Below are 24316 nucleotides of genomic sequence, written 5' to 3' on the forward strand. Positions count from 1 at the left end.
GGCCTCAAATCTGAAGTGCTCTGATTAGGGGTGGAAACCACATGTGTGCCATTTACAGTAGGGCATTGGTGTAGTTGTCATTGGAAAGGTGGCATTTGAACAAGGGCCTAAGGGAGATGAGGAGAGGGGGTAGAGAAATCTGGGCAAACAGAACAGTAAGTTGCGAGGCAAAGCCATGAGCAGGAACCGTCACGGCATGTTTGGGGACTAACGGGAGCCAGAGCTGGGGGGATGGCTCAGTGAGCAAACACTTGGTACAGAAGTGAGAGGGCTAGAGTTTGGACCCCCCCAGAACCCACGAGAGAGCCAGATAAATACGGCAATCGCCTGCAAATACAGCGCAGGTCAGCCGGATCGCTTAGCTAGCCAGAAATCAGGAGACTTCAGGCTCAGTGAGAGACCCCGTGCCAATCCACAGTGGACAGTGACTGAAGAACGTGCCTGATGCCAACTCCCACTTTGTACATGCACACACACATATGTACTCACACACACACGTGTGCCCACACATATGTTCACATGCCTACATACACCATGAACACCACACACACACACTAAGACAAGGATGAGTGATGTGGTCTCAGTGGGGGGGCAGGGCTGGGGCAGGAAGGGTGTGGATACGGCTAAGGCAATGCAGCCGTGGCTGGCACTGACTGTAGCCTTTACCCCTGCTGCAGCTCTGGGAGCATCGGGGAGGGTAGGCTTGGTAAGATGCGCTCAGACGCTGCCCTCTAGACTCTGACTCTCTTGAAGGACCTTAAAGCAGTAGGAATCTTGGGTCAACAGGTTTAGACCCCACAGCTCTCAAAGGTGAGATGCCGCCCTATTCAAGAACAAGAGCAAGTGTGTGTGTGTGGGGGGGGGTAGGAGCAGTTCCACTCCACGTCATGGAAGAAGGCTCTGGAGTCATAGCTCTGAGGTGTACATCCTATCCCTCCATACTGGCCATGTGAGCTTGCACTCCCAGCTTTAATAATAATAATGCTATAGCCATTATTAAAATGTCCATCTTACGGCTAGGTTATATAGAAAAGGGAACATGCTGTTTTAAAAATAGTTGTTTGTGTGTGCATGTGTATGTACACGGCGTGAGTGTAGTGCCCGCAGAGACCACAAGGGGGCATCATATCCCCTGGAACTGCAGTTACAGAAGCTGTGAGTTGGTTTGTATGGTTGCCAGGTGCTGGGAACTGAAGTTCGGTCCTCTGCAGGAGCAGGAAGAGCTCTTAACTGCAGAGCCCCTCAACAGGAGTTCATTGGTTCAGCTGCTTCTGTATTTCCCTGTCCTGGCCAGGAAGAAAGCATTGGGCTGTACTCGCAGGCCTGAGAGACGCTCCTCACTTGGGCTAAACCCACCGGGCCCTGATTACTGACGTCATGTCAAGTTCTGCTTTCCTTTGAACGTCACTTGAGATGTGCAGGCTAGCCTGGGGGCATCCGTCATGAACACGTGGCAGTGACCTCCATAGCTTGCTTGGTCTTTTATGAGTCTGCTGTTCTCTGCTCCAGCATAATCTCATACCAGGGCCGTAGGAGGTCTTGAAACATACTGTGCTGTTTTTTCAGGGTGGTAACTTTAGGTTGACTCTTAAAGCACCCCATCAGAAACAACAACAATGATGGCTAAAATGTACAGAACCCCTACTTCCTGGCCCAGGTATTAGTATTCGCACAGGCGCAAAGGCCCTCATCATCTCAGTCATCTGCCTTGGGCTCAAACTGGCAGAGAAATGTTTTCCCCAAGACCCAGAACTAGAAAGAGACGGGGGCAGGGCTTCTGAACTCCTGACCCCTGGCCTAGTCTCTCTGGTTTCCATAGGTGGCTACATTATGACCCAGGCACTCTAGTCTGTATTCTTGATGACTTCCAGTGTGGCCTACCCAGAGCACAGCGGCCCATAGTTCTTCCCACTCTCCAAAACATCATTTGATCACAAAAACTATTCAGTGGGTGAGAACGAGAACCCCTCCTTTGCAAGACATTCTGTTGAGATAATGAGTCTAAACAGTCCTGCTTGGGTAGTAAGGATATTACTTCTGATCCACATGTCCGACATACCCTTTCCTCCAGGTACCACCTGGGTACCTACACTCATTATCACTTTGCAAGAGATTGCTCCAGAATGGGGATGTTGTGAAAGTCTCACCCCTGAATTCTCAAGTGGCCTTAGTATAAGGGAAAACAGAATCTGCCGTTGGGGTGAGTCAGACTGGGGTGGGCAGTTTGCGAAGGTTTATTCTTAGACTCTTTCTCTGAAGCTGTCTTTGGTTAGCTGACTCTTCTAGGCTTCCCTCCTTTGATCATGAAGTCTGGGGCAGGTGTGTTGATTTTAGGGTCTGTGTGAATAGTCAAAGCTGGGCTGGGGAGATATCAATAGATGATGTGTTTATCAGAGTCAGAGGCACAGCCGGATCTTTGGGGACCTGCATCTTGTTTCCCAACTTACCTGTAATCGTACTGTTCAGCTCAACAAAAGACAAGTTGAAAGAGTGCTCCCCACCTGATCTCTCTCATGAAAGGAGCAGGGCCTAGCTGTGAAGAGGCCCTGTAGGATTATTCTCTCCAACTTAGAAATTTATCCAATTTTCTCTGCTCTTTATCAGAGTCGAAGGCAAAAGCGTTGCCGGTGTAGACTGAAAAGACGCCGTATGAAAAGCAATCTTACTGACGTGGGGTTTTGAAACCTGCTCCTGAGCCCGAGTGACGCCTCCCTTCACCAGTCAGAGAGCAGTGTGGAATTGGCGCAGGGGCATTAACCGGCAGACAGTAGATCAGAAGCAGGCCTGCTTTGAGGCCAGCTGTGAGGAGCGCCGTGCACCCCGAAATGAAAGAGAACTAAAAAGGCCGAGAGCCTGGCGTCCGGGGCGATGTTTTGCGTTGCAGCAGGACTTATATCTAAATTAGAGAAATGCCATCAACTTCACTTAGATCCAAATTTCAGATTTCCTTAGAGACCCTTTTGCCACCTTTAAAAAAACACCCAATTTCCATAAAGAGGAGAAGAATGGCGTTCGAGTGATGGTGTCATTGTAGGCGACGCAGGCAGATCAAGGACTCCTAATAAGATCTGACAGTTTAGGGGCTCTAATCAGAGCCGCGGGTGTAAAGCTTCTATTTATTTTCTCTGGGAATTGTGCTGTTGGCCTAATCTTCAGAGCCCTAAAAATGAAGAAAGAGGCTAAGGCTTTGCCTGATAAGTTACTGCTGGGGGATAGAGGGTAAACTGAGGCACGGACGCACTAAAAGGTGCTTACTCGCTGCTAGCCCATCATATTTAAATTGGTTTTAGTTTTTAAATGTCTGCTGTGGCTGACGCCTGCCCCTCTGTGCCCGCTATCTGAAGGACAGAAATCTAATGGCCTCTTGTCCCTGGGGTCTCTCAGCTTTTCGCAAGGGTTGTTTTGACCTTCAAATGTGGCAGAGAGACTGAGTTGTGTGTTGGTAAGGTAGTTTGCTCTGAGTCATGGCAGCTTTGATCCAGGGCTCAAAACCCTTTCATCAGCTGAATGGTGTGTAGATGGTTCTTGGCTGGCAGGTGGTAGATTGCCTCACTGGCAGAATGAACCCGAATAATCCTGGGTGATCCTTGGATTTGAGCACATAGATCTTTCTTTAAATGCTTGTCCATGGATGTCATCGTTGTCGGCTTCAAGTCTCGCTAAGGGCAGGGGCGCTTCTTGTACCTTTGTTGTAACTCCATTACCTTATTTGTGGAAAATGTGCAAACTCTAAACATCTGGATATAGAACCTTCTCTCAATGCAGTCACTGAACTGTTGGGATGAAGTATGATTGCAAAGCATGATTTATTATTCTTATTACAAAACCAGGGCCTTGCTGAAATGCCCTCAGGGTACTGTGCATGGGCCTGACAGAAGCTCTTAACTTCCTTTCTGCAGTTTCGCTACAGATCAGACTTGATGGGCATGAAGGGCACAGGATGGTTGGCTCTGAGATCTCCCCAGATAGAGAATGCAAAGAAGGCTGGAGAGCTCATCAGTGAGGTACCACCAGCTCGACCTTCCTGAGTGACATGGGCAGTATTTCCTTTGGAACAGAGAACCTGTTTATATACTGGGGGTCATGCCAGCGTGGACCCAAGGCTGATGGACACCCAGCATGTTTTCTTCTGGAGATACTTGCAACCCAAACCTTAAACAATGATATTTACCTGCAACCAATTCACTGCTGAGGTGTTGAAGGCGTTCAACACATTAGTAGCTTCTTACATCTATGGTTTTCTTACTAATAGAACTTGTTTGCAGAGGGTCTAGGCAGGGTTGCATGGATGCCAGCCACTCCCTTTGCAGTAAAGAATCCCTTCTTTAAGAAACTAAATGTCTGTCAGACGTGTCCTTCCCATGCTACTGGTTGTCAGGTGTTTATCAAACAGAGTGGCTTGTCTTCTGATATGCCCTTGTCATTTACACATTTGGTTCCGAGGAGCCAGCATTGAAGATGGAAATGACATTTAACCATGTATATGGAAATCTTTTCTTTCACAGACCAAGTACCGTAAAAAACCAGACAGTATCAAGTTCACCGCGGTGGTAGACTCTGCAGACCTTGTTCATGCCAAGGACAGTTACAGGCACTGTAACGAGGTAGGGTCTTCCTCTAACCCTGGGCATGCACTGGGACGCTGTGGCCTGGTGGTGGGTGGGCTGCATGCCGTCTGGGTGCCTGTGGGCCTGTTGCTGATCTCTTGGTCTCTTCTCCCTCCCCTTTATTTGAAGGAGGAGTGGGCATTAGAATCGTGAGGGCAACCACCCCTCATACAGTTGAGGGAGTTAAATAAGCGAAAGCAAATAAAGTTAAAGTGAGAACCAGGAACAGCAAGCACTCTATAAATGCCCTATTATGGTTTGAGTTATAACCATAGTATTATTGGTGATCTCACCAAACTTGAGATCAGATGCATCTTAATTGCTGATGGATGCAATGGAATTAAAGGCTTCATAAACCCTGGGGGGGGGGAAGGAACGGTTATAGTCAAAGCCCCCGTCCCCTCCTTTGTTGCCTGTGTGCTTTAGGCCTGTTTCCTATTTCAAGACATAGGGGGCTGCATGTGTTTCCTCTGGATTGTCAAGGGTTTCCATTCTTCATGCCGTTATAGGACCACCCCCTCCTCCCACGGCCCAAATGCTTCCCATTTTCAAAGCCTACTTGGATTTGGGAACTGAAGGGAATGGATAGTCCACACCTATAGAAATACACAGGACCCAAATGATTCTTAAGGTTGTTGGCAAGGCTTAAATTCTAAGGATGGAAACAGACAAAACAACCTTAAAATCGTGTCTTTGTGCAATCTGGGTAAACCATGAAAACCTTAAGGCCTTAAACACTAGGACATTTAATAAATTTTATAATAAAAGGGCCAATTTGTTTTTTATTACTACTATTTGCGTTGAACAACAGAGCCTCAAAGGCCTGGGAGTTGTCTCTTGTAACCAGTGAACACACAGATTGGGTTGCAGAGGGTCTGAAACAGAGCCACACAGGCAGAATGAAGTACACAGGCATGGCCAGCCAAGGAGTTGGTTTATGGTCCATTTGGAGCAGATCATGGTAAATATTTTAACTGTTCACCATCACATGACCCTGGCCACAAAGGAATCTTCTACTCACCAGATGCTCCTAGAAGGATTGTTTCTAACGGGGAGAGCCAGGATAGGGCATCAACCACTTTTCTCTTGAGCTTTACGAAGTATGATAGTATCTAGGCTCTGTCTTGACTGTTAGTCTGTCTCCCCCACAGCGCCTGTACAGGTCAGGGGATGCAGACTCCATGCATAGGTACACCCCAATCCAGGACCACCCGGATTTCACCCGAGCACGGCTGAATGCAATGCACCTGAGTGACGTAAGTAGGGCTTGTGTGGTGTGTGCCCGCTTCTGTAACATTTCTGGGCCCCAAATTGATTTTTTTTGATTATTATTATTTCTAAGTCCTAAGAAGCCAGGACCCAGAGCAGGAAAAACTGTCTGTGTGACTTCCTACCACATCCCTCACTTGGCCTCAGTTTCCTTACCTGTAAAACAGGAGGGAACGGAGCTGAGCTAAATGGAAGTCTCTTGCAGCTTTAACATTCTAATTCTAGGCTGGGCTGTGAAGACTCCGGTCATGTGCCAGGCAATGGCCAGGGGTATGGTCCCCAGGCTCTGATAGGTGTAGACAAACCCGTTCCCTTGATTTCTTGAACATCTTTCTTTAGCCGTTCAGAGGAGTATGACTGAGGAGATAGGATGTCACCATCTCATTCCACAGTTTGAAAAGATGTTCTCAATGTAGCTGGTTCCTTTGTGCATGGAACCATGCCTGCCAACACTCCAGCTTCCCCCGGACATATGCCCTTTGCGTATGTAAGCAAGACACTGTTTCCTAAACTCAGGCTTGTTGTTGGCAGGGGTTGGAGGCCCCTGGTTGTAATAGAATAAGCAGCCACTCAGCCAGCAGTGCTGTGATCCCCAGCTAACAGGTAGAGAAGCCGTGCAATCAAAAGACATCGTAGGATTGGAATAACACAGGCTGAGTGTGTCAGCCTGGGGCAGCGAGCGGCCTCCTAGAGTCCAGCCATTCTTCCTTCTCTGGCCTGCCCATTGTGTCCTGGGGCTGCATGTGGATCGACAGCTGCTGCTGTTCACCCCAGAGGTGTCTGCCTCGCAGGGGTTGGAGAGAGGCGCCTTCTAGTTAGCGTGTGTATTAGTTTGTTGCTGTTGTAAAGCCCTGTGGGATCCCACATGGTGAATGCTCTTGTGCTTTGTAAATATGAGTTATTGCAAGCATTTGATGCTTTTGAGGGATGAGCGAGGGATAATTTTAGAACAGCAGCTCTGGTGGGCTGGCCTCCATCTGGGGAAGCTGGACCGCCCCTTCTACAGAGCTGGCACAGAAGGTCCAGCTCATTAATTCCAAGGATGGGGAGGCCAGGTCTCCACTGGAGTTAACCCTCTGAGGACCACAGCCCAGACACAGGGATGAAACAGTTAGTTCATGGGGGTGTCAGCTTAAGGGGGACAGCCACCCCAGGCTGGTAAGGGCAGTGTGGTCCTCTCCCAAGGCGGGGGACAGTGTGCAGAGTCCTGGAGCTGAAATTAGCCGCCAGGGCTCAATGGGTATGAAGAGCTCGTGGACCTCCTTTGAAAGAGCGCTCCTTCAGGGGCGTGTGGGACACGCACAATTGCATCAAGTGCTCTGTGAGGAGGATGTGGCGGGAGAGTGACCTTCCTGAGCAGAGGAAGCCGCTGTTGAGATGTGCAAGGCAGCCGAAATAACTCAAAATCAAATGACTCTAATGTGTGAGGACGAGGACAAACTGTGATCAAGAGGAGGGATGCCCAGGGTTCCGAATCAAAGCAGAATCTAAAGAATTCGAGAAGCGAATCAGAAACCTCAGCAGCACAGAAAACACGGGAGGAAGCCGCCATAAGCAAGCAGTGTGTGTGTGTGGGGGGGGGGGCGCTAGGAGGCACACTGGGGACAACCCCAGGTCAGGCCACTGTCTCTACAGCTGTCCCCGAGTTACCCAGGCTCCAGGGATGAGGCGCCTGGGCCACCCACATGGTCTGGTGTTGGATTTGAAGTTTGTGGGTGTCATTAACTGGTCCAGGAAGGAACTGGGTCCCCGCATAGAGTATTTAAGGGGTATCGCCATCTCCATTTCCTACTCAGAGATCTTTGGAAGCCACCAAAACAGGAAGCAGACAGCTAAAAGGGATTGTTGATGGGTTATTGTCTGACGCCTCCATCTCTTGAAGACCTTCCAGTCCTCACAGTTAAACTAGGTACATCTAAGCATTTGGTGATGGCTGGCTGTGAGGCAGCAGCTGGGCAGATTCTCATGCCAGGCTTGGGCCTGTGTTCCTTGGCCCTTGTGTATTTGGCTCGGTTGTTGGAGTTGGAGGTCATGGTGAAGGTCACACAAAGATGTTGATATCTATGCTGCTTGGCCCAGGCACTCCACGGTCCCTTCCAGTGCTGGGCACAGAAGGAATGTGGGTAGAGAGCTGAGCTTTTCATCTGCCTCTGTTCAGTTCTCCAAGACTCCGCAGAACAGAGACCCAGCCCCGACTTCCCCTCCCAGGCAGCAGAAGGAAGGTTCATCCGGGGCCCTTGACTTGCTATAGCCCTCAGAATGTGCGAGCGGCCATCACAGTCTGGGGCTGGATCTGTTGACTCTGTGATTCTCCTGCCCTCCTGCTCCTCTTAGACTGAATAAAGAACAGCTTCTGCCGGGGCCCCCGAAGACGCCTCTCATGGAGGGACTGCCTCATCTTGGAAATAAATAGTTAGCTGCACAAAGGCACAGAAGCCTGTGGTGCCTCCATCAGTGGTGTGCAGAAGACCTGAGAGGGTGTGGTCACAGACCCCCAGAGGGGCTTGGAGCAACTTGAAAGGGGGAGGGGATAAAAGCAAAGGAGAAAGCATGGGGGTCAGGTGCCCTGCCAGGTAATCCGTTTAGTTTAGGTGAAGGCTCTGGAATGCATGTGGGCTGCAGCATTTCTCCTGGTGATGGATGGGGTTAGGCACGACAGCTAGACTGAATCCCCAACCTCGGGGAGTCAGAGGGCTGAGCAAGCCCATGGATGACAAGACCCAGGGAGGAGAGACCCAGGCATGAAGGAGCAACTGGCTTCTGGAGCTCCAGGTTCTGGGGTCAGGAGTCTGAAAAGCTGAGACCCAGAGAGGGGTTGCAGACACAGGAAGATGGTGCAGCCCCCCCCCCCGAGAATAGCAGGGTGCAGCAAGCCAGCTAGACTCGCAGACCACAACTCCGAAGAGCCAGTTCTTTATGGCCAGTCCCTAGAGCCGGTTCTTTATGGCCAGTCCCAGGAATGCTAGAGCCGGTTCTTTATGGCCAGGAATGCTAGAGTGGGGGAGTCCCCAGACACCACAAAGGGCCTGGTCCCTGCTGAGGCCAAATAGCCTGCAGGCAGTGGTTACTCCTTACTCACCAGCCTTTCCTTTTCCTCAACCAGAAAGTCTACAGAAAGGCCTGGGAGCAGAGCCGGGCTGGTGGCTACGACTTCAGGCTGGATGCCATCCCATTCCAGACTGCCAAGGTGTCCAGGGACATCGCCAGTGACGTAAGACTCCAAACTCTGTGGCTCACACAGTTCTTACCGGCTACCCAAGCAAAGGCACAGGACAGCCTCCTGGGCCACCAGACTGCCTTTCTCCACACTCAAACAGAGTCGTGTTTTAAAGGAAAGAGAACACAGGCCTGTGTGTTGGGGTTGTAGTCATGAAATTTGAAAGGATTTTTTGTTTTCTTTTGTTTGAATTTTCCCCAGCAATTCTTTTTAGGAGAGGTACTCAACAGTTGATGGCTAGAATACTAGAAACCAAGGAACCTGTGGTTCTGTGGTTGGCTGCTTAATTTGTAGTAAAGGACCATTTCTGAAATGGCTTCTGTGTGAATGTGAGGACTTATTCAGACTTGCAGATGCCATGGAAAGCCAGATGTGGTAGCATGCATCTGTAATCCCAGATGTAGAGGCATGCCCCTGTGACCTCAGGTGTGATGGCATGCACCTCAGATGTGGCAGTGTGTAACCACAGCTCTCCTATGGTAAGATGGGAAACAGAATTAGGGAAATCCCCTAGAGGCTCAACAGGCAGCTAGCCTGGCCTATACCATGGCTAACATTAAACTCCACCTTAAACAATGTAGCAGGCCAAGACAGACAGACACTCAATGCCACCTTCTGTCCTCCGTAAGTTTACTGTGGCACACATGTTTTCCTACTCACACACAAGAATTCATACATTTTCTTACACACACACACACACACACACACAAACACACCATAGAAACAAGAACAAATGTAGCTATGTAAAATGAACCAGATGCTTCACTTTAAGTAATTTGAGAAGCATTAGACTAGGTGCCTGCATGCTGGGGGAGGGGAGGAGGAATGGACTCTTGCATTCCAGTTGGAGTTGTCACTTGCAGCAGCCATACAAATGGACATCGCCCGTGGGAGCCTGCTGCATTCCAGTCCTATGCCATTGACTTCTCTCAGTATCTCTCGGGGTAGAGATTTAGTCTCCTGCTTTATCAGAGGCTCAGAGGCTCAATAGCTGCCCCCAGGCCACGCCCCTGGCTTTACTTGACTCTGAAGTATATGCCCTTACCCACTCCTGAGCTTCCTGGGGAAGTCCGGGGCTGGTCCCTCTGGGGAAGCTGGCTCTGACAGAGAGGGGCAACCCCACTCCTCCCTGCTTCTCTGACTTGCAGTTCCGGTACAAGGAGGCGTTCCTGAGGGACCGGGGCCTGCAGATTGGGTACCGCAGCGTCAGTGATGACCCAAGGATGAGGCATTTCCTCCGTGTCGGCAGGCTCCAGAGCGACAATGAGTACAAGAAGGACTTTGCCAAAGGTTGCTCCCAGTTCCACAGCCGCACTGACCAACCTGGTTTCCTCCAGGCCAAGAGGAGCCAGCAACTGGCCAGTGATGTACACTACAGGCAGCCACTGCCCCAGCACACCAGCGACCCAGAACAGCTGGGCCTGAAGCATGCCCGGAAGGCCCATCAACTGCAGAGTGACGTGAGCCGCCTCCACATACTCCGTTACCTTCTGGGAGAGCCAGCTGAAAGGGCACAATGCAGCTATTGCCACTTCTGCCTGTAGCGAATGCTCTCTAAGGATCAGCTACTAAGCCCTCCAGTCCTGGGACTGCCTTATCTAACATAAGGGACCCAAGATATAGGGGAGTTAAACTACCTAAGATCACACGGGAAATAAGTAGCAGGTGTGGGGTATCAGACATGAAAGCTCAACTTCTTTTCCTCCTTTCTTTCTCCTTCCTTCCTCCTTCCTTCCTTCCTCCTTTCTCTCTCTTCCTTCTTTGTTTCTCTCTTTCCTTCCTTCCTTCCTTCCTCTTTCCTTCCTCCTTCCTTCCTCTTTTCTCTCTCCTCCCTTCCTTCCTCCTCCCTCCCTCCCCCCTCTCCCTCCTCTTCCCTTTCCCTCTAGCTAAGGATTGAGCCCAGGGCCTTATGCATACTAACCCCTGGCGCTTAGCAGAAGTGCAGTCTGAGAGCCCAAGCCCTTGGTGTCTTTGCCTTATTATTTCCACGGCGTCTAAAGACTTATGCCAGTTTTGTTCTTTGCCCAAACTCAGAGAGGGGAGGTGAGTCTTCTGAGGGCGCAGGGTTCATTAAGACAGGAGCTCAGACTGGAGCCAGGTGTCCCCAGTCCACTTTGCCCCACCGCATGGGAAGACTCCAGGAGTGGCTGCCTGGAGGCCAGCTCATTATACCCCAGGCTCATTGTGCATCACGTGACTGCTTGTCTTATTAAGGATGCCCATGTGGTCCATACCTCCTTGCTGCAGTTTGAACCCCACTCGCTCAGCGGTCAAAGCCCCCAGTCCCCACTATACTGACTAGACTAACCCTCTTGCTTCTTTCCTCCCTCAAGGTCAAGTACAAATCTGACTTGAACCTGACTCGAGGTGTTGGCTGGACCCCTCCCGGCTCCTACAGAGTGGAAATGGCTCGGCGTGCTGCAGAACTGGCCAACAGGAGGGGCCTAGGTCTCCAGGGTGCTTGTGTGAGTAACAAGCTGCAAACTGCACCCTGCCTTGCAAGACCACGGGAAATACAAACTCATTGTTGCTTTTCAAAGTTTGTTTTTGGGCAAAGGTCAGCCAGTTCTAAAGAAGTGTGAAAGGCAGCTGAACAAGGCGCCTAATTTCATGGGTCTGAGATGACCGGGCGGGTGACACAGGGGTTAAACTTCCCGCAGGCTTCCTCTGAAGTCACAGCCATTAGTTCTGCAGAGGCAAACCTACCAGGACGACATCAATCCCGGGCCGGGGCAGCCCAGGCTGTGCTGAGTGCTTGCTCGTTATATGCAGGGAAAGGGTCAGGGACTTGCTGGCTCCAGCAGTCTGCTTTTTGAACCCTACTTTGTTCAGAAAAGAGACATCACATCTAAATGAGACACGGGCTTTGCTCCTTCTCATCTTTGCCTTGAGGGTCCTTTTCCTTGGGCAGGGTGGAGGAGAGGACAAAGAAAGGGAGGTGAATGTGTTGGATGTTTGGCCGGCATCTTAGCAGGGCTGTGGGAGCTTCATGTGCACTCAGGCGGGGCTATGTGTGATTTCTGCAGGCAGGGCAGGAGGGAGTGGGGCATGGAGATCATCAGAGCCGGGAGGTGAACCCAGATGCCGCGGAGATTCTGCACATTAAGAGGAAGAAGACGCTGCTGATGTGAGCAGTAGCCTCCAGCTGCATCCCCGAGAGACAGAAGTACCACGGAGGGTTGCAGGCCAGAGGCAGCCTCCCACGGCTTCAGTCTGCACGAGTTGTTAAAAAACGGAATGCCCTCCCCATCCCCACATCGGCCTTTATTAAAACAACAGCTCTGAAAGCAAACACTGGAGCTCGTGTTTCAGGGCCTCTCTCTGGCGGCTGGGTGAGGTCGGCTAGTTCTGCACAGGACCCTGGCTTTTGGTGTGGGCTGAGGAGTAAGAGTCAAGGTGACATCCCTGGAGCTGGCGCTGGGCATGCGGGAACCTCACATTTGCAGTTGTCCGGGGTGAAGACAGTCTCTGTGAATTCTGCTTTTCTAGAAGGTGCACTTGTCAGAAGGGGAGCTGAAGTTGTCGTATTTCTCATTGGCTCCCAAGGGGAGGCAGGCAGAGTGGGCCTCAAGAAATGGTGCCGGGAAAGGCCCAGGCTGGGGGCACCGTCTCTGTCCGGAGCATGGTCCTTCCGCTACATGGTCTTCTGGGATGGAAGGGGCATCCCTGGCTGCCCAGGAAGCCCCTCTTGTCTTGTGCTAAAGAAGAGGGAGGGACACCCAGGCTCTGGAGGCAGCGCCTCAGAAGCCGGCTTCCCTGTGCATGGTGGTTTTGATCCAGTTCAGGAACTTGGTGACTTGAGTGTAGACTCCTGGCTTCTTACCGCATTCCTGACCCCAGCTCACAATCCCGTAGACGAAGTAAGTGCCATCCTTTTCACAGGTCAGAGGGCCTCCAGAGTCACCCTGAGAGAAGAGTCATAGGGTATCAGCCTTGTCGACTAGATTCAGAGATGTCCCAAACTGCCTACAAGGGGGTGATGGAGTCACCTGCTAGCTACCCTGAGCTTCTCCGGAAATCAGGGCCAAAGCTCTTTCTGAGCTTCCTATGATGCAAAGCTCCAAAGGGAGAGAGGAGCTAACACCAGCTTCAGTGTCTGTTTGGAGAAAGCTTGAAGCCCTGGGCCGCAGCCACGGTGCCGTGGGCAAGTGATGATTCCCGGCTTTGAGTGCTAAGGGCTGCATTGCCAGTTCCTAGGGGCCCTCGATGTCAAGTAGCTGACCACGGTAGGCAGGGACCCAGAGGCAGCCTGTGTGTTCAGTCTGGGGCCTGGCTTTTAGCGGAGAGCTGTGGGTAACCACACGGGAGCCCTTCTCCCAGTCTTTATGCAGTGCGTAGACCAGGCGAGAGACAAGCAGGAGGGAGGCGGTGAGGAAAACAGCCGGCTTAGCCGCCACACCTAACATCTTTTGTCACGTGACCTTGTCCTCCTAACCTAATCATCGCCTCTGCCTTGTGATCTTATGGTCACATTGACACCCAGGCCCTATGATACAAGGCAGAAGCAGGCTTCAAAACCATGGCTACCTATCAGCTTTGAAGTCCATTCAGGATAGCCCTGGAATTATCTAGAGAACCGAGTAGCCTGTGGTTGGTCCCACTCATCTTCCAAAAGCTTAAGAGAAACCACATCCACTTGTCTTTCCTGTCCTGAGTTTGTGGCTTTCCATGCATAGCAGAGCCACAGACTCTAGAGAGAGAAACTCCAGTTTCCCAACCCAAATGGGCTGTGGTTGGCTTGAGTCCCTTTGTAGGTAGGTTTTTATCATGATATAGGATGAGGATGTAGCCATGCTGGATTTCTGAGGACAGTTGGGCAGAGGGTAAGGACAAAGAAACAGCCTAAGAGGAGCTGATCTTGGGAGCCTCGGAAGGATGTATCCCCCATGGCAGGAGCCCTGGACTGAACAGAGTATGGGCTGTGCTTTGGGGCAGGGACTTGAGGTCCCCTTGGCATAGGGTTAGGGGAATCACCACCCTTCTTTGTCCAGGAGCACCACCGAATCTCCGCAGATGTCAGCATCTGGGAGTATGCCAATATCACAGTGGAGCAAAGTAGCAAAGGTTTTGGTGTCCACACACCTGGATTGTTCCAATCCCAGTCCTACCACTTAGTACACTGCTGTTATTGGTCTTGATAATGTCTCCAAAGCCCTGCAATATATTGATGGTGACATCTCCTTCAGAGGATGCTGTGAGAGTTAAATCAGGTAATGCAGCAACATGGCACTGTGGTTATTATGCCAACTCACCCCAGCTTGATGGAGGCTTAGACAGGTCTGCCCACCTGTGTCTAAACCATGAAGAAGGTAGTTTGTAGACCCTGGTTCCCACCCCAGAGCTATAACAGGCCCCTCTTCTCAGCTCTGTATTCCGTAAGCCTCTATCTCCAAGGACTACTTGGAGTTTCTGACCTGGCAGGTGTCTGATCCAGGCTTCTGCAGGTTTCCTGCACAGATCATACTGTCATCAATTGTGTGGTCATAGAGTCGGCGGGAGTTGCACAAAGGGTTAGAGATCAGCTTGACCTTAGCATCCAGGAGCTGGCGGGACCCTTCCCCTGTGGTAAAAAAGCAGTCAGTGCCGTGAAGACTGGAGTGATACCTACTCTACTAGAAGTCACCGTTAGTAAAAGGGAAGCCACTGGCTCTCAGTTGAGGGAGAAAGGTATTTTAATAGAGGATGGGAAGGAATGTGCCACCTTCCAATGCATTGCCACTTTCCCACATCCTCGTCACCCCATGCTTGCACAGACTTTGAAAGCTATTATGATCACATGTGAACAAATCAATCGCTCCATTCTCCACCTTCTGAGCTAGATCCTGGATCCTGGAAAGTAGGGATGGTTTGTTTCCTACATTTAGCAGAAGGGCTAAGACATAGTAGGTTCTGAAGGATTGGGTGGAGAAATGCAAGGTTGGTCTCATGGATGCATGGATGCATGGGAGCAGACGGACAGACAGACAGATGGATTCATAGATGGATGGTTGATGCACCCTGATATATTAGATTGTCTGCTTCCCTGAGAAGATACCCCTTTCTCAAAGATAATGAAATTTCTCAAAGCGTCTTTGACTTTGAACATAGTCTTAAGGACTATTTGCGGAAAATAAAGACGTTTTAACCTAAGGCCCTATAGGATTCCCAACTAAGACACCGCCTGCTGAGCGGACCCTTTAAGGACAGCAGAAGTGGAAAGATTACAACAAAGAGCTGCAGAAACTTTCCTTGTTGACCTTAAGTCCAATTAGGCAGAGATTTTCTTTCCCCTGAGCCTCTGGCAGATGCGTACATACATTCCATTCCCCTCTCTCCATGCATCTAAACCTATTCAAAGTGGTGTTTGCTGTCCGTTATTAAGTATATTATTAGTAGGGGCTGACATATTTTGAGTATTCGGCAAAGACTTAAAATACTCTTCTGAACTTATCTGTATTTAAGAAATACTTTTGGTGCACATAATCCAAGCCCTGGAGGAAAAAATGACAGATGACAAAGTAAAACTGAGCTGCCTGCGGGGGGAGGAAAAAACCAAGAATCTCCTGCAAGAATACCCCACACTGAGGAACCATCCAATGCAGTAGCTTAAAGCAGTGCTATCTCTATCCCCGAGCTCACACATGCTGTGCACCCAGCATCCTGCCAGGTACACATGTGCACACATCTGCTATGCACCCAGCATCTTTGTAATTTGCTTGGAGAAAGAGAGTTCTTCCCTGATGTACAATGAGTGCTTGGGAAAAGGTCACACATCTAGAGCAGGAGGCCGAAGGCCACTATGATGACCACAGGCTCACAGGGAATGTTCCATGTAAATGGTTTCATTCAAGTAGAGCCTGAACAATGAGGCAGATGCATTCTTTGCTGGTTCATCTTGAGTTTGATTCAAGAGCAAAGAAGGCAGATGGCATTGGTCCTTTATTCTCTGGATGGTGTAGCTCTCCTGTGTGTATGGAGGGCGCATCGCCAGACTCACCTGTTTCTGTTACACCCCAGCCGGAGATGTGGCACTCAGTCCCTGAGGGAAAGGAGTCACTGGGCAAACATATGGTCTTCACATACTTGGACTCCAGAGCGCAGTGACCATCCACTGGCTTTAACTTGAGCAAAGCTGGATGAGAGAGAGGGGTGGGGTATTGGCCTCACCTTGCTTTGGAAGACAAGTTAGCAAGCCACAGTACTTCTCCCATGACAGAGAAGCCTTTTCATCCACATTTGATGGTTTAAATGTCCAGAGAGGGTTAGCCGAGGTTAGCCAAACACAGAAAGAATATCAACAGTTAGCAAAACTAATTAGACTCTCAATCATTCTTCAAAATCAGGCTGAATGGGAAGGGAGAGTGTGAAGGAGAGAAGAGGACCCCATATTGTGCAGGGGGTAGGACACAGCGCTGAGCATCCAACAGCCTGAAACAGCACCACCTGTGTACCCGAGCACCTATTAGGTGTCATATGCGTGCGCGTATACATTGTCTCACAACACACAGTCATCTGAAAGCTGTGTGACAGTGCCCTAAGTTTATGGAACAGAAAACCAAGGTTCAGGAAGATGACCTGAGTCCCAGCTAATGAGAGAGCTGGAATTCAAGGCTGCGTGCTTTTCATGATACAACATTCTCCACACCTCTTCCCTTCCATTGAAAAGCTTTACCCAGCAATCAACAATGCTATCATACACTCCCTAGACATAAAAAGCTTTGAAATAAGTGATACACCTTGCAGGATCCCTAAGGGATAAAAAAACTATCAAGGGGGTCTTCTGTAATCAAACCCCAGATTTCTATCATTGGAGAAATCCACCCGGGACGAGGCCCGCAGGAGACTGGGGGATACTTGCCAATGTCGTTGTGAGGAATCTCGTCTTTTTCAATGTACCGACTGTACTTCAGTATCTTTTCCACCCTGAAGGTCTGCTCATGCGATTCTGCCTTCTTCAAGTCCTGGTCCCCTAGCACGACCTTTAGATGTCGGGTGCTGATGCTACAAAATAAGATAAGATGGTCGAGAAATCGCCCTGAGATGTCAGAGGCAGAGCTCTGCCCCTAGGAGACCATGTGACCTTGGTGAAACCCTGATCTTCAGCTTCAACATCCTTATCTGCCGTCCTTGGCTCCCTTGCAAGACTCTGCTTGGGTTCCAAATAAGACAATGCAAGGGAACTTCTCCATCAGTGGATGGAGAGTCCAGACACACACTTGTGGAATATTCCTTTATGTTGTATGAATATGTGTCACTGTGATTGGTTTAATAAAAAAGCTAAATGGCCAGTAGCTAGGTAGGATTTGGGGGGCAGAGAGAATGCTGGGAAGAGGAAGGGTGGAGTCTGAGGAGTCATGAGCCAGCCACACACAGAAGAGGCAACATGGGGGAGTACACAGATGAGGTAAACGAGCCTCGGGAAGCACATAGATTAATAGAAATGGGTTGATTTAAGTTAGGGCTAGCTAAGAACAAGCCGAAGCTATTGGCTGGGCTTTCGTGATTAGTAAGAAGTTTCCATGTGGTTATCTGGGAGCAGCTATCAGGACACAGAGAAACTTCACCTGCACACACTCATTTTATCTTACTGCTCTGTCTCTGGGCTTGGCTAAAAGTCAGCCTTGAAGTCTTGAACAAATCTGCAGCAATTCATGGGTAGATGCTAATGTGTGTGACTTCTCTTAGGGGACCACACCAGATTCCCAGAGGATGAGGTAGACTAGAAGACAAGCAAGCTGCCTCTCAAGCCAGGGCTCACGGGACCATCCCTGACCATGGACTTAGGGAATGTGGAACAGGTGATAATTTCTCGGCTCCCAGAGTGTAGGTGAGGATGCCTGACCTAGAGGTTCACTGGCAATGGGCTGTTTTGCCCTATTCGGCGTAGACTAAAGAAGCAGAAAGACCCAAGGCCATTCCCACTCGCTGGCCTTCTTTCCCCGACACTTTAGACGTCAAACTTTCCTAAGACCCCTGTTCCCTTTATAAAAAGGGAGGGACAATATGTCTTTCCTTCCACTAACACTTACTAAATGCTATGTGGAAAGGCCGCTGTGCTAAAGGCATCACGGACATCACAATTAACCACTCTTGGTATGGTAGCTGACTACGTGGAACAGCTGTTGTAACCCATGGCTGCTATGTCCCCACTCATTTCAAGATTCCCTTCTTTCCCCTCTGGTGCGTCTAGTCCCAGTCCTGTGAAAACTTCCAAGATACCACTTAATGGGAAGAGAGCCTGTGTGCACCCCAGTCACGCTGCCCCCCTTCTTGTGGGCACCTACTCAGTACAGTGGGCTGCGGTGAGTACCCAGCAGGGGTGAATCAGGGCGCCCCCACAGAAGTGGCCTTGGGGCATGGAGGTGGTCAGCGGCAGTGAGGTCTGCAAGGACACCTGCCATGGGTGCTTGCCTGCAGTGCTCTTAAAGCCCCCATAGATACGCTTGACCGCGTGCTCGGCTATCTCTGTCTTCCCACAGGAGTCGAACCCTGGCAGCTCTATCCCGGGCTCCAGAAGGCTTCCCTCTGGGTCAGGAGTATCTGCGGGGCACATGAAGATGAGTTACATGAGCCAGCCCCCCCTGTTCCTGCAGAGGTCACAGCTAGAGTCGTGACTCTGGCCACATTCTAACCAGGCATCCAGAGCCAAGACACCAAACACCTTCAGGGTTCTGTTTGGTGAGGGACCGAGGTTTGTTGGACAACTTAAGTTAATATGAAGCAAGTTCTTAGAATTCACGATAAAGATGTTGCTGTTTTTTTTTTTTTTTCATATTTTGGAGCGCTTGCTCCTAGGATCTACAAACGCACATGTAAAATATACAAATCCATCATGTAGCAAGCCTAGTTATGGCATCATTATGTCTTGGGGCTGTTTTAGTAGAATAGGGGAATAAGCGGCTACTCGGAAAGCTGTGGCAATGGTTTGTGAGGCTGTGACCTTGTTCCGTCCCTGGAGGTTGTTCAGAGAGAGAAATGACACCAGATTCAAGAGATCAAGAGGGGTTGTCAGAGGAAGGGCTGCTTGGGGTCAGGTCCCAAAGACTGCCCAGAAACAGACAAAAGCAGACATGACAGATCACAGACAGATGCCTCAGAACAATGAGAAAGGCATTGGTCAGATCGATGGGGCGTGCCATTTCAGATGTGGGCGCAAAGGTGAGTCGGGGAGAATGAGAAGCTGGGCTTCAGACCGTCGTTCATCCTGAGAGGCCACGAGGACCCAACAGCGATGGCCACTGCACACATCTGACACACAGCGAATGACCACCAGCAGGTGACGCTGAGGATGCCGACTGGGGGTGGGAGGGGAAGTTCTAGAGACGACGGAAGGGTCCCTCGGGCTACAGAGGAGTAGGAGTGATGTGGACGTCACTGTGGGATGGGAGTGGTCAGGTTCCGGGAATGTCACTTCATCATCTCAGGGCCCTCTGGATAGCCGTGGACAGACTTACCTGGGGCCGCACAGACTGTGACATCACAGTATTCCCATTTCACCTTCTCACTGTTAACCTTAACGAAACACCAGGGCTTGTGGTCTCCATCTGGGTTTCTAAAGCAAAGAAATCAAAGTGACTGACTGTCAAAGCTTGGAGGCCTAAACACTGTGAAAACACCCTAATCAGGGGACGCCCAGTCCCCGCAGTCTGGCTAACAGTCTTCATTTGAGTCCTCTGATAGGTTAGCAAACTTTGGCATGCGAGCGTGGTCACAGAAGTTTGGCAAAGTCTAAACTTCCAGACGAGTATCCCGAGGACCAGGAAGTAGTTTCCAACCTTTATCCTGGACCAAGGGACATGGGGACCCTTTCATGGGAGAAATGAGAATCCCATTGAAGAGCTCTTCTCCACATGCTTAGAAATGGACTACAGACCGAGAGACAAGATGAGACCTGGAATCCTGCCTGGCCCCAAGCTCTGAACTCCAGGCACGAGAAGCCTTTGTGAAGTTGTCATGGGGTTTCCCCATGAAGACTGGACCACAAGAAACCATCTCACAGTGAGCATGAGGAGAACAGGAACCATTCAAAACCAAGCAAAACATCCCCACTCTCTATATGCAGCTCACTTTAAGTCATTGGCCTTGGTTAGACAAAAGGTTAGAACAAGGAAATGGGCAAAGTGGCCGGAGACAGAGGACCAGGAAAGTCTAGTCATCTCCAGGAAAGGTCATTACACTCTCCTTACTAGAGAGCACAACCATTCTGGGCAGGATTATAATGCTCACCAGACACCCTGTTTGGTCCTCAGCCTCCTCAGACACATGCAGCATTAGTAAGAAATGATCTTCCATGCATGCAAGCCCCTGAGACTAGGGGAGTTCTTGCTGTTATAGTAGTGCAGCCATGCCTATCCTGGGAAGGATAATCTCCTGCTCAGAAAGGCTGCAGGCTCGAAATCTTTTCCTACAGGAGACAGTGATTGTACCTGCAGAAGTTGTGTTCTGCGATCCCGTGGGCCCCAGCGTCCTCCATGAACATGTTGTAATTCTCCTGCAAGAGGAGGTGTGAGTTCCAGTAAAGGCATGGGTTCTGGTTGACTGTCCTGCTCACTTTGCCTCGGTAAGAGTAGCCGTCACCGACATAACAGTCGTCCGGACCTTGGAGAGAACAGGCCGTCTGTGAGCACTGTCAGTCATGGACACGTTTCCCCAATAAGCGTTGGTGGGAATACCAAATGGGTCACGAGACTGGGCCTGACTATGTATTGTCTTTGGGTTTCATCACAAAGCTCCAAAGTGTCCCACATTCAACCTGAATTAAAAACATGAAATACCCCAGTTGAGGAGGTGGGTGATTACAAAATGACTAGGGGAGGTGGAAAGGGGCCCCGATGAGGTCCTGACAAAGAGGTGATGGTCTGGGGTGTGGTGCGTGCAAATCAACCCTCCACCCGGACCTCCAAGCTCTGTCCCGAGGTTGGAAGAGTGAGGAGTTGCAGAGCTTGGGAAAAAGAACCCTATGCTTACGAGACACTTGAACAGAAAAGGCCTCTAGGTCTCGCTTGTCTTTGATGACATGGTTGTGAAGATCCCTACCTATTTCACAAAATTTCCCCCTGTAGTGGTCCGGACAGGCACAGCTAACCCTGGACCTCCGCCTGTGTCGGGAGCAGATCCCCCCGTGCTGGCAGGGATTTGGTCTGCAGGCAGGAAGCACTGTGAAGACAGGAAATGGAGCCCCGAGGGCAGGTTAGGAGGAGACGTAGCAGCCATGATGGTGGCACACTTCTGGGGTCACCCTCTTCCAAAGGATGGTACGCCAAAGGCACAGACAGATCATTGACACACTAGCAAATGTCACAGAAACCCAAAGGACATAGAACAGTGTGGGTAAGCCATATGGATGGGGGCCAAGCAAGGGAGAAAAACAAACAAAAAAAAACCAACCCCTGTCCCCACAAATAAGCTGTGTATATGGGTTACCAAGTAAGGAACAGCAGCCAGAGGCATAGGCAGATCTGGAAGTTTTCAAATAGTCTGAGCTGGGCAGAAACTTGTATGTGCCGGTGAGAGCTGCTTGACTATGGACGAGTTAATGTCTCAGAATTGCAGGTTCTTAACCTATGAATTTCCTCCTTGCATAGAGGAGTGAATCTCTTGGGATGGTGTCCTTCTCACAGCTGAGACTCAGTGTGTGACTCCCTCACACAACCCATCTCAGGAACAGATCAGTGCTCAGTGTGTGTGTGTGCATGCATGCATGCGTGTGTGTGTGTGTGTGTGTGTGTGTGTGTGTGTGTGAAGGCGGTGGTGGTGGTGTGTGTGTGTGTGTGTTTAGGAATGCAGATACTAGTGAATTCTCCTTTAGTTCTCCAAGGAAGGTTACCTTTTTTTTTTTTAAATCATAATTAAGAGTGCCACAAAAACTTCTGACCCACTTCCATACAGTAAGATGCAGACGCCGTGGGCACCGGTTACGGCAGAGAAAACATTTCGTGTAGAAGACCCCTGTCACCCACCTTTGGAGCAGTTTGGCCCCGTGTAGGGGTATTTGCAGGCACAGCGGTAGTAAGGAGGCTTCTGGGTAATGAGGCATTCGCCCTGGAGACACGGGTTGTCCTTGCACTTGTTTTGGGCTGTATGAGATTTGCAGAAGTAGAGAATGAGGGTCGGCACTATTTGGTGCACATTTGACTTAGAGGGGCACATGTTTACCTCAGTTTTAGTGGTGGGAGCAGCTGACTGTGTCTGTAGCTTTGTCCACAGTTCTGAAATGCCAGGCTGTTCCAGGGTAAGGTTTCTCCCTTAACCTAAACAAGGCTTCTTGCTGTACCTTTATTTACAGTGATGCACAGCTCTACAAGAGTTCTAAATGCAGACACCAGGAGGGTAGCGGATGGAAAAGCTCAGAGCAGGAGTCAGGGCACTGCTCACACCCTAACTTGTGTGGTCAGGGACATGACTGCACCTTCTGTCCACCCCTCTCACACTGGCCCTGAGCCCTGAGCCCTTCCTGCCATCTGATTTCTGGATCGTATTTCTCTGTTGTGGTTAGTCTAGAAGCAAATTTCCCAGTGTGGGCCGTCTTTGGGTTAGATGCTGTGTCTCCCGTCTCTTTCTCTGCAGAATGGACCCACGAGTCCACGCCGAAGCATGGCGGCAGAGTGGACAGAGATGGAGGCCTGACATTACCATGCATGGTCACAGATGCAATTGTAACCTTTGCTCCAGCCTCATCCAGTGCCTCCCCACCACCCTAGACAGGGGCCAGGGGGCTTCATGCTTCACCTGTAGGGAACAGAAAGGAATGGACTCACCATTCTGACACCGACTTCCCGAGAAGGGGGCTGGGCAGTTACAACGGAAGGTGTCCCCTCTGATGAGACAGTCCCCACCATGCTCGCAGGGGTTGGACTGGCATGGATCTAAGACACAAAGGCAGAAGTCAAGGTCAGAGAGACGGGAATCGGCAGAGAGGCCTCACTTCTCCCCTAATGTTGGCCTCCTGCCCCAAACGAAAAGTTAACAATAGAACTGTTGCCTGGACAAAGGGGAAAACATGTATCATCCTTCAAGATCAAGGGCAACTTCAGTCACATGCCCGGGAAGAGGGATGCAGGGGAGCCCGAGGGGAGGCAGGCAGACACAATTGTCACTGTGTCCCTCAGCCCCGCTTTGGACCAGGCTCTCTCATTGAGAAAGTTCCCTTCCTCTCCTGAATGTGCTTCTCCCCCCACCTTGCTGGGAGTACACTGGGGTCTGTCTCTCTGATGCTGAAGGCATTTCACAAGCCCGAGGACCTCCCCTACTTACAGTGCCCAGGGGTGGAGGTCAGGCAGGAGTGTGCAAAGCTAACCCACCCCTCACGGAACACAGGCTTTCTGAACATCAGGAGAGCAAAGGCAAGAGGGTGACAGAGAATTGACGGCACAGAGGAAGTGACCCAGTGGCCTTCATCTTTCTTCAACTCCTTGTTCAGTGAGATTTTGTCACATTTCATCTGTGCCGTTGGCTTTTTCATGGCTGTCTGAATGGATCTTCCCTTGGGGAATTCTTTGTCCTTTGCTCACACGCATTGTCCTCTGGTTCAGGAAGTAGGATCCTGGGGCCCGGCTCCTGTTTTGATGGTCTCTCTGATGCTCTCCTGGTACCCTGTATCTTGGCCCTGCCTTCCAGGCCACTTTGCAAGAGCGCAGCTTTTATGCCAGCTGCTAAGCGCTTTCCACGCCTTCTCTTGGCTCAGTCACATGGCTTTGCCTGGACCCAGCTTCTTATTTCCCTTTTTGCCCTATTGGTCAGTCTAAGAAGCCATATACCAAAACCAAGCATGTGAATACATGCACATGTACACAACCACACTCACACACACACACACACACACACACGCACGCACGCACGCACACACACACGCCCGCAAAACAGACACACCTATACTCATATGCATATACACACACAAAACTACATTCACACACACACATATACACACATACAACCACACTCATATACACATAAAGCCACACTCACATATATACAAATACACACATACAACCACACTTACACATACACATGCAACCACATTCACATATACACCCAGATACACATACAACCGCATTCACATATATACACACAACCACAATCACATATATTAGATATATATTCAGATATGCACACAATCATACACACAACCACACTCACATATGCATACACTATATACAGTCATTTTCACTCACACATACATATAAACATACAAATTCATATACACAATCATTGATACACACACTCTAAAAGCTGTGAAAACATTCTG

General features: G+C 50.1%; 2 protein-coding genes across 2 annotated transcripts in view; one reads left to right on the forward strand and one right to left on the reverse strand.

The window, feature by feature from the left end:
- The window catches only part of Nrap (nebulin related anchoring protein), a 69026-nt gene extending 56641 nt beyond the window's left edge, over positions 1–12385 (forward strand). The window contains exons 36-42 of the mRNA XM_051199765.1: positions 3900–4004; positions 4506–4604; positions 5759–5863; positions 8980–9087; positions 10242–10553; positions 11427–11558; positions 12120–12385. Of these exons, the coding sequence (XP_051055722.1) occupies positions 3900–4004; positions 4506–4604; positions 5759–5863; positions 8980–9087; positions 10242–10553; positions 11427–11558; positions 12120–12224 (966 nt within the window). The 3' untranslated portion in view covers positions 12225–12385. The remainder of the gene's footprint in view (positions 1–3899; positions 4005–4505; positions 4605–5758; positions 5864–8979; positions 9088–10241; positions 10554–11426; positions 11559–12119) is intronic.
- The window catches only part of Habp2 (hyaluronan binding protein 2), a 36556-nt gene continuing 24578 nt past the window's right edge, over positions 12339–24316 (reverse strand). Inside the window, exons 8-17 of the mRNA XM_051200023.1 lie at positions 22830–22937; positions 22032–22148; positions 21109–21228; positions 20499–20670; positions 19527–19624; positions 18357–18612; positions 16931–17073; positions 16070–16204; positions 14508–14653; positions 12339–12998 (exon numbers count right to left, since the gene is read on the reverse strand). Of these exons, the coding sequence (XP_051055980.1) occupies positions 12834–12998; positions 14508–14653; positions 16070–16204; positions 16931–17073; positions 18357–18612; positions 19527–19624; positions 20499–20670; positions 21109–21228; positions 22032–22148; positions 22830–22937 (1460 nt within the window). The 3' untranslated portion in view covers positions 12339–12833. The remainder of the gene's footprint in view (positions 12999–14507; positions 14654–16069; positions 16205–16930; positions 17074–18356; positions 18613–19526; positions 19625–20498; positions 20671–21108; positions 21229–22031; positions 22149–22829; positions 22938–24316) is intronic.

This window comes from Phodopus roborovskii, unplaced genomic scaffold (assembly GCF_943737965.1).
Source record: "Phodopus roborovskii unplaced genomic scaffold, PHOROB, whole genome shotgun sequence".
Classification (NCBI taxonomy): Eukaryota; Metazoa; Chordata; class Mammalia; order Rodentia; family Cricetidae; genus Phodopus; species Phodopus roborovskii.